Raw genomic sequence first — 16,395 nt, forward strand, 5'->3', positions numbered from 1 at the left:
TAATAAATCAAATTCCCTGGATTAAAATTTTCAAGTACTTTGATGTCAGCATTTAATAACAAAGAACCCATCTACAAATCTCTGTTTGTCCTAGTATTTTGAAACATTACAAAATTTAAACATAGTATATATAAACATAGTTAATTTAACATCATTCTTTCTAACCTGAACAGTCATCTTCATCATCAGAAATAGGAACTTCTCTTTTCAATAATAGTTCCAATTCTTCTGTTTCTGCTACATCTACAGGTCTTTCTCCATGTTTATTGGCTTGGAATGGATTACCACCATGTCGTAGGAGCAACTTCACAATCTGAAATATTAGGTTCATTGCAACTAAATGCCTCATTTTTAAAATGTTTCATCAGGAAACAAACTGAAAAACTAACCTGTATTTTTTACTTTTAAAAATGCCCCTTGTTATGCTGAGTCTATCAATGACAGAATGATAGATATGATCAAAAACATTGAAATCTCCATACTTCTTATATGGAACATGTTATCTATGATTACTCTAAAAGCATTTTTGAAGTTATATTAGATTAATTCTTTAAAAAAACACTGAATATTTATTAGGGGAATAGTTGCAGTCTTAGTCGCTGACACCCCTTCCAGGTCTCAGTATTCTACTGGCACCTGCTGGGAGCCTGGAGGGTTTGGCTTTGATTGCTGGGGCTGCCAGCTGAGGACTGCCTAGGGTCTTTGGCTCCTTCAGGCTGCCCTGCTTCTATTTGGGGGGTGGGAGGGGAGTAAAGGCCTGATGCTCAGGGTTAGCTTTCGGTAGCTGTCCTCCCATCCTTAGTTACTTCAATTCTTTTGGGGTCACCGAATATATCTTTGGCTTTGGAAGCATAGCCCCCGGCTCAAACTATGTCAGGCTATGCTCTCAAAGTCAAAGATGTACTTGATAACCCCAAAAGAATTGAATTATGTTAGCCTAGAGTTAATGTGACAAATAATCAGAAAGTCCAATTGCCTTTAAAAAGAACATATTTGGGACACCCATGACTTGGATAAATGAGAAGACCTATGAAGATTATTCATCTCCAAGGGCATGAATCCCAGCGACTGGTTAGGTCCCACAGAGGTGGCCTTCTCCGGGTCCTGTCGATGAAACAATGTTGTCTGGCGGGACCCCGCGGAAGAGCCTTCTCTGCGGCGGCCCCGACCCTCTGGAACCAACTCCCCCGAAGATTAGGATTGCCCCCACTCTCCTTGCCTCTCACAAACTCCTTAAAACACACCTCTGTCGTCAGGCGTGGGGAAATTAATTCCCCTGGGCCGTTCTGTTTTATGTAAGGTTTATATGAGATGTATGATTGCTTTTTATATTAAGGGTTTTAAAATTCTTTTAATCATTGGATTTGTACTGTTTTATGTTGTGAGTCGCTCCGAGTCTCCGGAGAGGGGCGGCATACAAATCTGATTAATAATAATAATAATAATAATAATAATAATAATAATAATAATAATGGATTCCTTTGATGTATTCTATAAGCTTTGATTATTAAAAATAAACACATATTATGTATTTAATTTTTCCATTAATGATACCTACCTTCCTATGTCCACTGCTTGCAGAATCATGGAGTGGTGTATCATCATCTAGGCCTTGAGTATTTACATCTGCCCCTGCTGCTATCAAGACCTTAGCAACATCATAATAACCAGCATTGCAGGCTTCATGGAGTGGTGTCCAACCTATAACAAAAGACAGACATTAAAACATTTAGATTTATTGTTTCGCCTTTCCAAATTTTTGAAATGCAGATAGTGCAAATATATTTTTATATTAAGCTTTAAATGATTTAAAGCCAGAGTATTGTTTTTATACATTGCACATAAACAGAGTTTGCCAAACCTGTACTTATTTCATTGCATTTATTAAAATCAAAATACGTTATTCTTTGTAACGTATTGGGATTGTACTAATGCCACATACTCCCAAACTACTTATACCTAGTGGATCTGGATAAAAGTCCTGCAGAAAAGGAATTCTGTCCCATCTAGATTCTATTTGAAAAGAAGACATGTTTCAGTTTCCAGGTAAAACTCTTATTTCCATTTATACCTACTCTAGATCTCAAGAAAGAGGTGGGAAGATGTAAGCGCCCTGAGTCTCAGGAGAAGGGTAGCAGAGAAATCGAATACAGTGAACCCTCGAGTTTCGCGTGTTCAAGTATCGCGAAAGGGCTATTTCGCGAGTTTTCAACCAGGAAGTAAACTCCACCATCTGCGCATGCGTGCCCTTCCACGCATGCATAGATGGTGGAGTTTCCCCGCCGGGCAGAGGCTTCCCTGGGTCTTCCCCCTCTTGCCCCCGTAAGACCCCAGCGGCGGCGCGAGCAACGGCGTGGGCGGGCGGGCGGCACGCGCTTGGGGACATCCCAGCTCCGCTCCCCAGCTGGGGAAAGCGCGCGCGTTTGGGGACTCCCTAGATCCGCTCCCCAGCTGGGGAGCGGATATAGGGAGTCCCCAAACGCGCGCGCTTTCCCCAGCAACGCGCGCGCGGTGGGGACTCCCTAGATCCGCTCCCCAGCTGGGGAGCGGATCTAGGGAGTCCCCAAACGCGCGCGCTTTCCCCAGCAACGCGCGCGCGGTGGGGACTCCCTAGATCCGCTCCCCAGCTGGGGAGCGGATCTAGGGAGTCCCCAAACGCGCGCGCTTTCCCCAGCAATGCGCGCGCGGTGGGGACTCCCTAGATCCGCTCCCCAGCTGGGGAGCGGATCTAGGGAGTCTCCACCGCGCGCGCGTTGCTGGGGAAAGCGCGCGCGTTGCTGGGGAAAGCGTGCGCGTTTGGGGACTCCCTAGATCCGCTCCCCAGCTGGGGAGCGGATCTAGGGAGTCCCCAAACGCCCGCGCACCCCAGGCGCGAGCAACGGGGTGGGCGGGCGAAGGGCGGGCGGCAGTGGAAGCAAAAACACCATCTGCGCATGCGCAGATGGTGTTTTTACTTCCGCACCGCTACTTCGCTAAAAATCGATCATCGCGTGGGGTCCTGGAACGGAACCCTCGCGATGATCGAGGGTTCACTGTAAATAAATAAATAACCCATTTTCCTACTTCTGAGAAACTCTAAATATCTGAATCCACTATTTTAAAAAAACGTGTAAAGAATCTTATAGTAAATCTGGAATTCAGTTTCACATGATAAGGGATCAATCATTTTATTAATGTAAAATACTCTTAAAACTGACTACTCAAACTTACCTGCAAAATCTTTCACATTCACATTTGCACCAAGACTAATTAATTCTTTAACTTGTTTAACATCACCTCTAATGGCAGCTGTATGTAAGGGGGTTTCCCCTCGTTCATTTCTTTTGTTAACTTTATCTTTTTGGCGTGATGAGGAGCTTGGAGTTTTCTTTTGTGTGGTCACTGTTTGTAAAGGGTGATTTAAATTAGGATCTAAAAAACAAAGTTCAAAGTATGAAATCAATAAAAAAAATTCAAAAATGTTGGCAAACTCATTATTCAGATATGTAATATAAATATAAACATATATTCTACTCATTCTTTCTTTACACACATTATCTCTCACCTTCCCCCCACTCTTTTAGTATGATGATTAAAGCATCACACTAGAAACCATAAGGGTGTGAATTCTAATCCCACTTTAAGAATAAAGCTAGTTGGTTGACATTAGACCAGCCATTGTCTCTTAACTTTAGGAAGCAGACAAGGTCAATTATTTTCCAAAATCTTGCCAAGAAAATTTCAGGGTCTTGTCCAGGCAGTTGCCAGGAATCAAGACAGACTTAAAGATCCTGCATCCCCCCAAAAGGTTGGGGCAGATGAAAATGCTTGGTATCTCTCTATCCCATTTTAGTATGCAAATCATCAAAATACAAATCAGATTCAGACCATGGCAGACTAGTCAAGTGTTTGCAAAGATACATTGTTAGTTATAGCTTCAATTCTTATTAATTACTGGTAATCTTATTAAATGATATAATGCTGAGATTACTTTATTTTCTCAACTTTAAAAACAAATGTTGTGAGTCATTGATATACAATAAAACAGCATTAATGCAGTTAGTTAAATATGAAACACCCTAATCTAAACTGCTTAATACTAGCTGCTATTGAACCATATAGAACCTAAAATTTGTAAACAGTTTATAATAAGAATAAATTGCATTTTTGTTGATACTTGATAGATTAAATGTTAGTGTTACTTTTAAATAAAACTCCACCATTTTCAAGTTTACTGTATTTAAACTAGACTTACATGGAGGAAAAATAAATTACAAAATAGTATTGTCAAATTACAAAAATAAAAATAATTTAATCCTCAAATCAAGCCATGACTCAAATGATTTATTTTACTCTGCAACTACTAAAGATAGTTAATCCACAAGTCAAAACCTTGTTTGTTGTCATAAAGGATGTCTCACGATTAATCATGTTACATTAATTGTCAAGAATATAAGTGAAATAGTTCATTTTTTAAAATAACATTGATCTATTATCCCACTCTTCCCAAATCAGGAATAAATTGCAGTGCAGTTTCAATTAAAATCCAAATATCCTGCTATGCTACCTTACCCTCTACATGCCTTTGATTAGAGAGTCATATACAAATGGAAAGAGTTCTGCTATTACCTGGGCTGTTGTCTCTTGCAGTCATCTGCATAAGAAGGGCCATCTGTTTACGTTCTGATAATGGGTAACCAAAAAGAATGCTAACAGGTGCTGTTTTTTTATTTCCAGCTTCCTTTTTCATTTTCTTCTTTTCTGGGACTTCTTTCTCTAGAAATACCAGTAAACTCATCAGAGCAGCAAAATATTCTCAATTATAGCGGCCCCGAGTCTTCGGAGAGGGGCAGCATACAAATCTAATTCATCATCATCATCATCATCATCATCATCATAATATAACCGATTCTATATAAAATATCTTCAAATTGGGAAAATAATTCCCTAAAGCTATTAAATGACTTCCTTATGTTGATGGAAATCCAAAAATATTAAATATTCCCTCTGCCTGAGTACTGAGTACACAGAGCACTGGTCATAAACTTTGGAGAGTCAGATTCAAATATAGATTCAAAACGCAACACTTTTTGTTCTAGGGCACTGATTTAATCAATACATCAATACATCTAAGCTCAATTATGCATGCAAGGCTTATACAGTGGAGGTGGTAAAAGAACCCTATTTTATCAGCATAAACTCCTTCAAAATGGATGTATATCGGGAAAAGTGGTTTATACATACACACATATATACATATATATTATACTATATAGTGTGTGTGTGTGCGCGCGTATGTGCATATGCAGAGTGATAATGTAACGGTTACAGCATTGCCTTTGATGTGGGAGGACCAGGATTTGTATCTCAGCTGGTACCTAAACATACCAATACATGTCCTTGAGCAAGACCCCGTAACTCTTCATCTGCCTGCCTCAAATATGAGAGTGACATAAACTAGAAAAGTATTGCTAGCACAGATGTAACCTGGGTTAATAAGAACTGAGTCAGATAAAGATAAAACCGAATTCTATAAAACCTGGGACAGGTGGTATAATTGGCTTAACCAAAATAATCATCTGAAACTATAAAAACAATAATATGTGATTTAACACAACATAAAGAAGAATTGACCTCTTACACTCCCCCCCCTCCAAACATGGACCAGAAGAAACTGAGTGGAAATATGGAAATTTTAGAAATTAACCAACAAGTACATAGATTTGAGCAACCTATCTGTTGTTGAACTGGCACAAAGGAAAGAATGAAAGAAAAAGTTGTCTGAAATGTATACAAATAATGTTTCAATAGAATTAAACAACACTTGAATTACATCAATGTAGTCATAAATATGTAATTTTACAAATTAACTAACAAGTACATAATTTTAAGTAATTTATTTGATGTTGAATTGACACAAAGGTTAGAATGAAAGTAAAAGCTATCTGAAATTTACATAAATATTTTATTTTATTTATTTATTTTGTCCAATACACAATGAGGTTTTTAGTGGGTATATATCTATATACACATAGTAAAATACACGATGAAGGTTATAGAGGAAATACTCATAGTAAAATATATCTAAGAAATAATAGAAAAGAAGATTAAAGTAATAGAACATATCAATGAAAGAATAGAAGAAGAGATATAGGAATAGAAGAAAGGTATAGGAGATATAGGAGAGCAATAGGACAGGGGACGGAAGGCACTCTAGTGCATAGAATTAAGTAAGATATGAATTGTATTAACCTAAACAAAAATACTATGTACACTTAGGACGTATAAAATAATTATATACTATCGATTAGTTGTAGAGGATAAGGGTCAACAGAATGGTTAACATTAACATTGAATGTCTTCAATATAAACATTTATGCCTATATGTGTATATACTGTATATGTATATATACAACTATATTTGTATTTTTTTATGTTTGTGCGTCTGACTTTTTATGTATATATTTAATAAAAACTATTTTTTTAAAAAAAAGTGAGTCAGAGGTTGGGGAACCAGGACAATCTGACATAAGTGGACTACTGGAACAAACCATAAACGGACTAGGTAAGAAAACCTTGAACTGATGAATGCTACTACAACAGTAAACTTAATGAGAGGGTATATATGAAGCATATGAGGGAGGTATGGATGGACAAAAGACCTACATCAACGCTAATGGAAAAACAGCTAAATTATCTGATTCTTCAACATAGTAAAGGGAAGCTGCTCACAGAGTTTGAAAAAGTCCTACTTCACATAACATACCAGACTCAAGAAGACCTACTAGATAAGCAGTCAACATCTGAAGCTGGAACATCACTGTCACCTTCATCTTTACAAAGCAGAACAGCTGATGTGAGGCCTAAGATGATGGATAAAGTAGCTGAAGTCAACCTTCAAGACCAGTTACCAAGACTCAGTAGAGAAGTATCATCCAACAGTATGCTAAAAGATGCCAACAGAGTCTTCATGACAATTCATATGACCACTGTAACTCAAACTAATGAACTTATATACTGTAAGCTACAACCTCTGTAATGCTGGAGATGCTTGGCTACCTAACAAGAACAACAGTAGATACCTCCCACCCACCCCAGAAAATGAGGATAGAAGCTACAAGGCAACTTAGATCAAGGCAAGAGAGATTACCGGTAGTCAGCTGGTGGAATTACAGATGGGAATGAAGATTAAAGATAAGATTTGGCTACTGCAAAAATACAAGGGTCTGACTCCACCTGAAGCCTTAGAGGCCACTACATAAAGGTACTGGCTGCCAGATGAGGAGATAATGCTAGAAAAGCTGAGACCAAGAAGATAAATGACCTGTTCTCCAAAGAACCATCTAAAGTGTACTCAAAACTGCAGTGCAACAACACAGTAACAGCAGATCTATCAACAGCGGGAACTGAACAATATTGAAAGAAATATAAAGAAACAGGAGACATATAACACCAATGCAAAGTAACTGCAGGATCCATGAGCAAACATTTATTTATTTTCCAGAACAGTTACCTGTCACCATCATGTTAATATACATCCAGCAAATAACCACACCTATTGGCTTAAAAAAAATCAGCAGTGCATGAATACCTAGCAATACAGATGAACCAACAGCTAATAGCAGGCTCCCACTCAGGCTGGCTAATACAAGGAAGGACAGTACTGAAAACAAATCTAACCAACCACCAACCAATAACCCGCCTTCCCACACATAGGAAGTCCTATCAAACCATATGCTACAGGACTATATGGGCCAGTACATGAGCACAGTTCAGAAGGGCATTGGGAACCTTGCCAGACGCTTCCAACATCACATGGTCATAGATCAATCATACAAGACTTAAGATCTAGAAAGATCAATCTGAACACAGCCTGGATTAACTACAGGAAATTCAAAGCCACACCTATGGATATGTGAATGACTGGTTATGATATTAAAAGTCAACAAGACACTAATGGGACTGTGGAAAACTACACTGGAGTCAACTCAAGACAACCCACACTAGACAAGACTCAAGATGCAGACTATGCAGAAAAGCTCAAAGACAGTCTAACACATAACAGCAGGCTAAGATTCAAGCAGGAACAACATACATTGAATGATGAAACCAATGATTTGGCATTGTATACATCTGCATAGTGTAGGGGCCAGACCCTTCTAAGTCTCCATGGGAGATTACATAGGTCATGGAGAGTAACAGAGGTAAGAGGGCGTGGGATTTCCAGATCCTGATGGACAGACAGGTATTGGCCAAATAACCAGACATTGTGGTAATAGACAAGGATCAGAAGAAAGCAATGATGATACAGTATTGTGCCAAGTGACATCAGGAAAAAGGAATATGAGAAATACCAAGGCCTGAAGAAGAAACTAGAGAGGATGTAGAAGCAAAGGCAAAAGTGCTCATAGTGGTGGTAGGAGTATTCAGGCTTTTGCTCCTAAGCTTGGCATATAAATCCTATTAATTAATTAATTAATTAATTAATTAATTAATTAGATAGATAAATAAATAAATAAATATAAACAACATGAGAGCAATTTGTCCACAAGAGTACAGTACTGGGAGTAGCTAAGATACTGCGCAGAATCCTCAAATTCTGACCCAAAGGTGCTTTTTCGAGAGGCAACCGGACTTTCTCTTGAAAAAGCACCTTTGGAACAACTGGGACTTGGATGACTGAGAATCTCCATAGACCTCAAGCTCTGAGGTTCCTGATAGAAAACGGATATTGAAGAAGAAACAACATCATGATAGTCAGATAATATATATTTTTAAAACTCATAACAAAACATCATGCCTTAAAATAATATTTCCCTGTATCGGCAAAAACAGCGGTGAAAAATAAGTGGGGAGATGAAATACTGAAAAATAAGACTTCAGCATTTTCCTTCTATAACATTTTACACATAATGCCATATATTATAAATATTTTACTCAATGTATTGGTTTATTTAATAATTAATTTCATTTGATCATATGACTTGTATCATGTGATACAAAACAAATATTTTCAGAAATCACAGCAAGATAGTAATTTCCATATCCTCATCCTAAATAAGTGTAATTTTCATAGGAAATTCATAAATAACAATAATTATTTTTATAATTTAATTTCATTGTCCTTGTTAACTGTAGCTTTGCCATAATTATAATTTGTAACATGTTTCATAAATAAGTACACATACTGATAATTTCTATATTTATGGTATTTTTTCTTAGAAGCAACATTATAACATGAAGAAAAATATATTGTTAGTAATATGACCGAATATTCAAGAGCATTAGTATTCAGTTACCTATACTGTATAACTCTTTGCAAATTTATCAACAGGATTTATTCTAATTTTATTCATTATGTATAGGACAGTAAGATGAGTTGCCAATTATAACTATATTGTCTTGATATTCCTTAATAATAAACTAATAATTTTCATGTTGTGAGATCAAGTACACCAATGACTTAATTTCTCCTCTTTTACTGGGCTATATATTTTCCTTCAAACCTCAATGATTTTGTCTAAGAAATCTTGAAATCTCTTCCCCACTTCCTGGACCCACAGAAAAGCACACACAAAAATAAAATATATTTTGTGTGCAATTTTGCAACAAAATATAATAGGAAAAAACTTAGTGACGTATTCGTTATTACAGGAAAATGTAATTCCTCAATAAAAATAGATTTTTTTAGTTTTTAAAACTTACTGTTAATTATTGACTTGTATTGTATCAAAAGTATGCGAAATCTGGAAAATGTTTTTACTATGGATAAGATTTTTTCTGTACTGTATATTTTTCTGTACTGTATAAATTATATATTGAACAACGATGCCAAAGTAATTTACATCTTTAATATTGTCAATGTATTAGTTTGGCATAACTATGAGTAAAAAGTAGAACTGCCATGTTTATTAGCCTGAATGTCTTGCACATGGTGCTTTTGTAAATCTAATAAAACAAGGAGGTCAAGCTTGTCTGGCATGATTTATCATTGTAAATTATTTTCTAAGAAATGTATACCTCTTGTATAAATATATTGTTTGTATTACATTTTCAGAAAATATATTTAATAACAGAAGCATTAAGAACACTTTTATAATTATTTTACAGAACAATGCAAATACTTAAACGCAGATGAGGATCTAGTTATCAGAAGCTTATTTTGCCAATGGAAGAGTTTCATTGCTCTTTCCACCGTAGTGCTCCACTTCTGTCTGACAAAAACTCTACTGGTTGCAGAAAATGGTTATATTATAATATATGGGCAACTAATCCCAAACCATTACATCCCCCCATTCCCTCCCCAATTCCTTAGGTGCTAGGACTGGACTTCTCAATTATGTTAGCCTAGAGTTAATGTGACTTTAGTCCAAGTCAGTGCCTATAATGATAAAAATCTTAAAGAAAATATTATTTGCTAAATTGATATCATTCCCATCCTTTTTAGCCTGAGTCAATACAGCAATAGTACTGCTTCATACTGCTTTATAGCATTCTCTGAGCAGTTTACAATATCAGCATATTGCTCCCAACAATCTGAGTCTTCATTTTATCGACCTCAGAATGTTGGAAAGCTGAGTCAACCTTGGACTCTAAGGACTGAACTCCTGGTTGTGGGCAGAGTTAGTTGGCATGTAAAGTTTTAGATGTGAAAACAGATTTCCTGCTTCACTCCCATCAGTGAATTGTTCTAGATATTAAATACACAAATACATACATACATACATACATTTTATTTATTTATTTATTAGATTTGTATGCCGCCCCTCTCCGTACACACACACACACACACACACACACACACACACATTCCATATGTATATAGAATCAAAACTGCTTTTGCTAATAAATTAGCAGTTACTTCATAGTAACTGCCATATTCCTCCACAGGTGGTTCACAGGAATGGAAAAATATACTGCTCAAAAAATAAAGGGAACACTTAAAAAACACAATATATCTCCAAGTAAATCAAACTTCTGTGAAATCAAACTGTCCCCTTAGGAAGCAACAGTGATTGACAATCAATTTCACATGCTGTTGTGCACATTCAACTTTGTACAGGACGAATTATTCAATGAGAATATTTCATTCATTCAGATCTAGGATGTGTTATTTGAGTGTCCCCCCCTTTTTTTTGAGCAGTGTACTATAGTAGAAGTTTAAGCTGCATTTTTAATTTTCCAATGAAAAAAGTAATATTACATTTATATTAATAGGTATGTTATTTGCAGGCTGTTCACTAGTACAAAAAATAAACAACTCCTGTGATGACATTAATCTATTTACCTGGATATGTCCTGTAAGAAGGAATTAATCTCTCCCCCCAGTTTTCATTTGTATGTCCTGGATCTGAATCTATAGAATGAAGAAGACATGGGAGAAAGGGATGGAGAAGAGCAAGAGGAAGGAAGTGTGGCATACAAGATAGATACACTTCACATGATATTTTGGGTTTTTCGTAGCATCTATCTACTGCCAATTACAGTGTCATTTAAAGATCCCTAACAAACTCTAGAATAATTCCTACAACACACTGTTGATATCAAATAAATATAGATAAAGTTATATGATGTCATTTCCTTTTAATGCTTCACTTTAGTGCTGTTTTATATGAAAGTTATCATCTTAACTAGTACCAGCTTTCTCTTATTTATAAATTGACACACCTTTTTCAGGTGTTGATTGACTCATCTGCTTCTATTTTATCCCAAAAAACTTCACTGCTTTTCATGGATTCTATGCATATTTATTATATTTTGCCAATTAAGGAAAGGGTGGATGAAGTGAAAGAAAAGTTTTTACACAGATTTAGATAAATCATACTTCAAGAAAGATATTCAGATGAAAAAAATTCCTTCAAGAGATCATATAAAGTTTTAAATATACAAAGGTATAGCTGATATTTTCTTCCATTTTTAAAAACTTGAATGTGCTGAACTGGAGAAAAGAACTAAAGGACCACCAATATGAAATAGCATTATTATTATTATTATTATTATTATTATTATTATTATTATTATTATTATTATTTATTTATTAGATGTGTATGCCGCCCCTCTCCAAAGACTCGGGGTGGCTCACAACAACAACAATACAATATATAGAGTACAAATCCAATATAAATTAAAAACGAAATTTAAAACCCATAGATATTAAAAGCAATCATTACTGCACAATCACACCATTCTCATGTATTACAGTCAGGAAAAAAAGTGGTGGTGGGGGAAAGAGATAGTTATTCCCCCCATGCCTGGCGACATAGATAGGTCTTCAACATCTTGCAGAAGGCGGGAAGAGTAGGGGCAATTTGAATCTCCGGGGGGAGTTGGTTCCAGTGGTCCGGGGCCGCCACAGAGAAGGCTCTTCCCCTGGGTCCCGCCACATGGCATTGTTTAATCGATGGGACCGGGAGAAGGCGAACTCTGTGGACCTGATTGGCCACTGGGATTCGTGCGGCAGAAGGTGGTCCCGGAGGTATTCTGGTCCAATGCCATGTAGGGCTTTATAGGTTATTACCAACACTTTGAATTGTGACCGGAAATAGATTAGCAACTAGTGCAGGCCGCGGAGTGTTGGCGAAACGTGGGCAGATCTTGGAAGCCCCACGATAGTTCTCGAGGCTGCATTCTGCAGGATCTGAAGTTTCCGAACACTTTTCAAAGGTAGCCCCATGTAGAGAACGTTGCAGTAGTCAAACCTCGAGGTGATGAGAGCATGAGTGACCGTGAGCAGTGACTCCCGGTCCAAATAGGGCCGCAACTGGTGCACCAGGTGGACCTGGGAGAACGCCCTCTTCGCCACAGCTGAAAGATGGTGCTCTAATGTTAGCTGTGGATCGAGGAGGACGCCCAAATTGCGGAACCTTCCGAGGAGGTAAATAACTCTCCCCAGGGTAATGGACGGACAGATGGAATTGTCCTTGGGAGGCAGGACCCACAGCCACTCTGTCTTGTCAGGGTTGAGTTTGAGCCTGTTGACACCCTTCTAGACCCCAACAGCCTCCAGGCACCGGCACATCACTTCCACTGCTTCGCTGACTGGACATGGGGTGGACTGGACAACTGGGTATCATTAGCATACTGATGATACCTTACCCCATCATTAGAGAGAGCTGAGATAGTTCTAAAACAAAATACAATTTCTTAGATTTTTTTTCCTTTTACTTTACTAAGGGCAAAAAAAAGGGTATCATTTTCTCATGCATTTTTATCTCTGTGGAAGATAGACTGAATAATAGTGACTGGTCCAAATTGTTTTAGGGAATTTTCACATCTGAAGGTTAATTTTCACCTGGATTTCAATGGCTCTAATCCAACACTTCAGCCACTATAACATAACTGCTTAATCATATTTGAAAATACGCTTTAGAACTTGTTTCATAAAATATCATTTTATTAAATCTAAAATGAATATTATAATTTATTAAAACTAAACCTAAATCGAAATTCAAAGAAAGAAGAGTTAAATTAATTCACCCATTAAAGTTCTGCAAACCCATGAGTAAATGTTAGTATTGCATAAGAAACATTTGATATAAAATGAGGCTATGAAACTAAATATATTTATATATTGTTTTGGGTCCCCTTGGTTTCTAAATGGGAACACTACAATATGCCTTAAATCATCTTAAAATGAGAAAAAAATATAAAAATAATAAACTGCACAAAGGGCCAGTAAGCGTATCTTAATGTAATTTATAACCAATATTGTTTAATTTTCTTGGAAATTAGTTGAAGTTTTTAAAATAGTCAGAATATATTACAAGTTGTCAGCAGCAACAAACATTAACAATTATACATTTCTGAGAGAAAAAAAATCATGCCTATATGTGCTTTTTAAATTGCATGTTTATTAAAAACTTTATTCATGACCACGTGAATCTGAATTACATTTCCAAAATTATTTTTGGTTTTAAATAGTTTGTTCTTACTAGTTAAATATTAATTTATTTCTCTCATAAAAGCATATTACTATTAAATAAACCTCAAATTAAAGTATACACTGATACATGCACACAGATACCCACAAAGAAACATTTCAAAATCTTAAGAGATTATTAAGAAGCTGGAGAGTCAAATTACAACTTAATCTTCAACTTACAATCTTTTGTTTTGAGTCCAATCACACTAAAAACAGTGACGCACAACAGGTCCCTGCACTTACAAATGTCGCAGCATCCCTACCATCATGTGATCAAAATTTCAATGCTCGCAACTGTCATGTATTTACAATGCTTGTAGTGTCCTGGGGGGCGGGGGGGGGGCGGGAGTGTCACGTGATTGGTGTCTGAAACTTTCCCAGCCAGCTTTTGGCAAATGAAGCCAATAGAAGTAGTCAAATTCACTTGACAGCAGAATGATTCGTTTAACCTGTCGTAATGTGCTTGATAAACGTGGCAAAAAGGATCATAAAATTGGGCATGGCTCATTTAACAATCATCTTGCTTGACAATGAAAATTCTGATTTCAATTGTGATCATAAGTTAATGGCTATGTGTATTTTTGAATTTCCATTAAATCTAAAAGTACATTATTTGTTACAATGTAGATCATTAGATAACTACGGTAGTTTGGTGTCATGGTTAAAGTGCTGATCTAGAAACCAGAAATGGTATGCTCTTGGCCTCCCTTAAGCATGAAAACTGGCCTCATGATTCAGTCACTTTCTTTCAGTTGAATCAATGTCACAAAGTGGTTGTTGTTGGGAAAATAAGAAGCAGGAGTACTAGTTTTGTTCGCAACATTCCACTAGTATATATAAAATGGTGGTTATAAATATCAGATTATAATAATTTGTATAAAGACATTATTATACAAATAGCACAAATTATAGCATTCATGAAGATTTGTGGTATTGTTTAATATAAATTTAAGTTTCTGTTCCAGACAACTTCAGCTGCGGTTAATATATTGAAGGGACAACTTCAACTTCAGCTTTTATATTATGACCTAGTCAGACAGAGGTTTGTTTTGACTACAGTAGTCCCTCACCTATCGCTGGTTACGTTCCAGACCTGGCCGCAATAGGTGAAATCCGCGATGGGGAATTTATCGACTGATAGTACTTATTTAAGTATTTAAATTGTAATTGTTTGGTAAGTTTTCATTGTTTTAAGTGTTTATAAACCCTTCCCACACAGTATTTATTTTAGATACAGTATTTAAATACAGTATTTACAATTTTAGATATATACATATTTTTTAAAAACCTGCCGATCGAGTTTGGCGGGCTGTTTAAATCTGCCGATTGGCTTCCTCAGAAACCCGCGATGAAGTGAAGCCGCAGTAGGTGAAGCGCAGTATAGCGAGGGACTACTGTATTGCATATGCAATCTACAAAATAACAGTTTGTAAATTTTACTCTATTAATTGATTGAATCACCCAGTTTTTTGAAGGACCCCTGATGAGGCAGAATACATGTGAAAGGCATCATGTGATTCAAAAATTTTCTGAGTTTTCTGAAAGCAGAAATACGGTAGGTTCCTATGTTTCAGAATACTATAGTAATTAGGAACCTCTAACAAGAAACTACACCAACCTGTCTAATCTTATTATTAAATTTTTGGAAGCATTATAGGAAATATATGTTCATTCTTGACCAATTAAGCATTTCCTTCAATGTGGAAGAAAAAAGAAGATGACCAGGAATAATATGCCTAAACTCAATTACAGTGGCAGATTGGTACAATATTGGAAGATCTAAAGAACTGGATTGAAGACAAATCATTGTGGAGATAATTTAGCTACATACTTGTTAATAGTCAACACGAAGTTCATGGCACATCACCATCGCCACCATCACAACCTTGACCCCACTCTCACACTGCTTTGAAAACCTCTTTTGCCAAATCATGCAATTTGTAGAAGTAAGGTGCCTTTTCAAGAGGCAACTGGAATTTCTGTTTTTTCTTTGAAGGAGTTTCTTAGATGAGAAGGAAAACATCTTCAAAGAAAAAACAAGTCCAGTTGCCTATTGAAAAAACAACCATGACATGGATGACTGAAAATCTCCATAAATATTAAGCTTTGAAAGACTGGAAGAATGCACCCATTTGCCAAATGTTATGAGGTGGATTCAGTAGGAAGGCTGTGACCCTCAGTGGCTGGGCATACCTGATAGCAGCTGCAGAAACCTGCAAAAATAAGTGGGACATTTTGTGTGTGCTGAGGATCTGTAACTGCTTGAAATCTCCTCGTAGGTAGGAGAGCAACTGATGCCTTCTGGCTCAAGAGAGTTTTATGTGTGCTGGTGGGCTGGGTGATGGATGAGATTGGGAAAGAGACAGTTGGGTAGAGATAATTGCACACTTTTGGTTGTAAATGCAAGTAGAGTGCTAAACTCCCAAATTTTCATCATGTCATTTTGGGAGTGCAGCAGCTTTGGGCACATATCATAGGTTCTTTCATTCAGTACC

The 16,395-nt window shown here is 36.8% G+C and overlaps 1 protein-coding gene across 4 annotated transcripts in view; it reads right to left on the bottom strand.

The window, feature by feature from the left end:
* Positions 1-16,395, bottom strand: part of ANKRD12 (ankyrin repeat domain 12) — a 65,287-nt gene that overhangs the window by 16,920 nt on the left and 31,972 nt on the right. For 2 of the 4 annotated variants that reach the window (XM_070747541.1, XM_070747543.1), the window contains 5 exons: positions 11,267-11,335; positions 4,609-4,755; positions 3,211-3,411; positions 1,559-1,701; positions 166-313 (listed from right to left, as the gene is read on the bottom strand). In XM_070747541.1, the coding sequence (XP_070603642.1) occupies positions 166-313; positions 1,559-1,701; positions 3,211-3,411; positions 4,609-4,755; positions 11,267-11,335 (708 nt within the window). The remainder of the gene's footprint in view (positions 1-165; positions 314-1,558; positions 1,702-3,210; positions 3,412-4,608; positions 4,756-11,266; positions 11,336-16,395) is intronic. The other 2 variants (XM_070747542.1, XM_070747544.1) reach the window with 1 other exon arrangement.

Source organism: Erythrolamprus reginae, chromosome 3 (genome assembly GCF_031021105.1).
Source record: "Erythrolamprus reginae isolate rEryReg1 chromosome 3, rEryReg1.hap1, whole genome shotgun sequence".
NCBI lineage: Eukaryota > Metazoa > Chordata > Lepidosauria > Squamata > Dipsadidae > Erythrolamprus > Erythrolamprus reginae.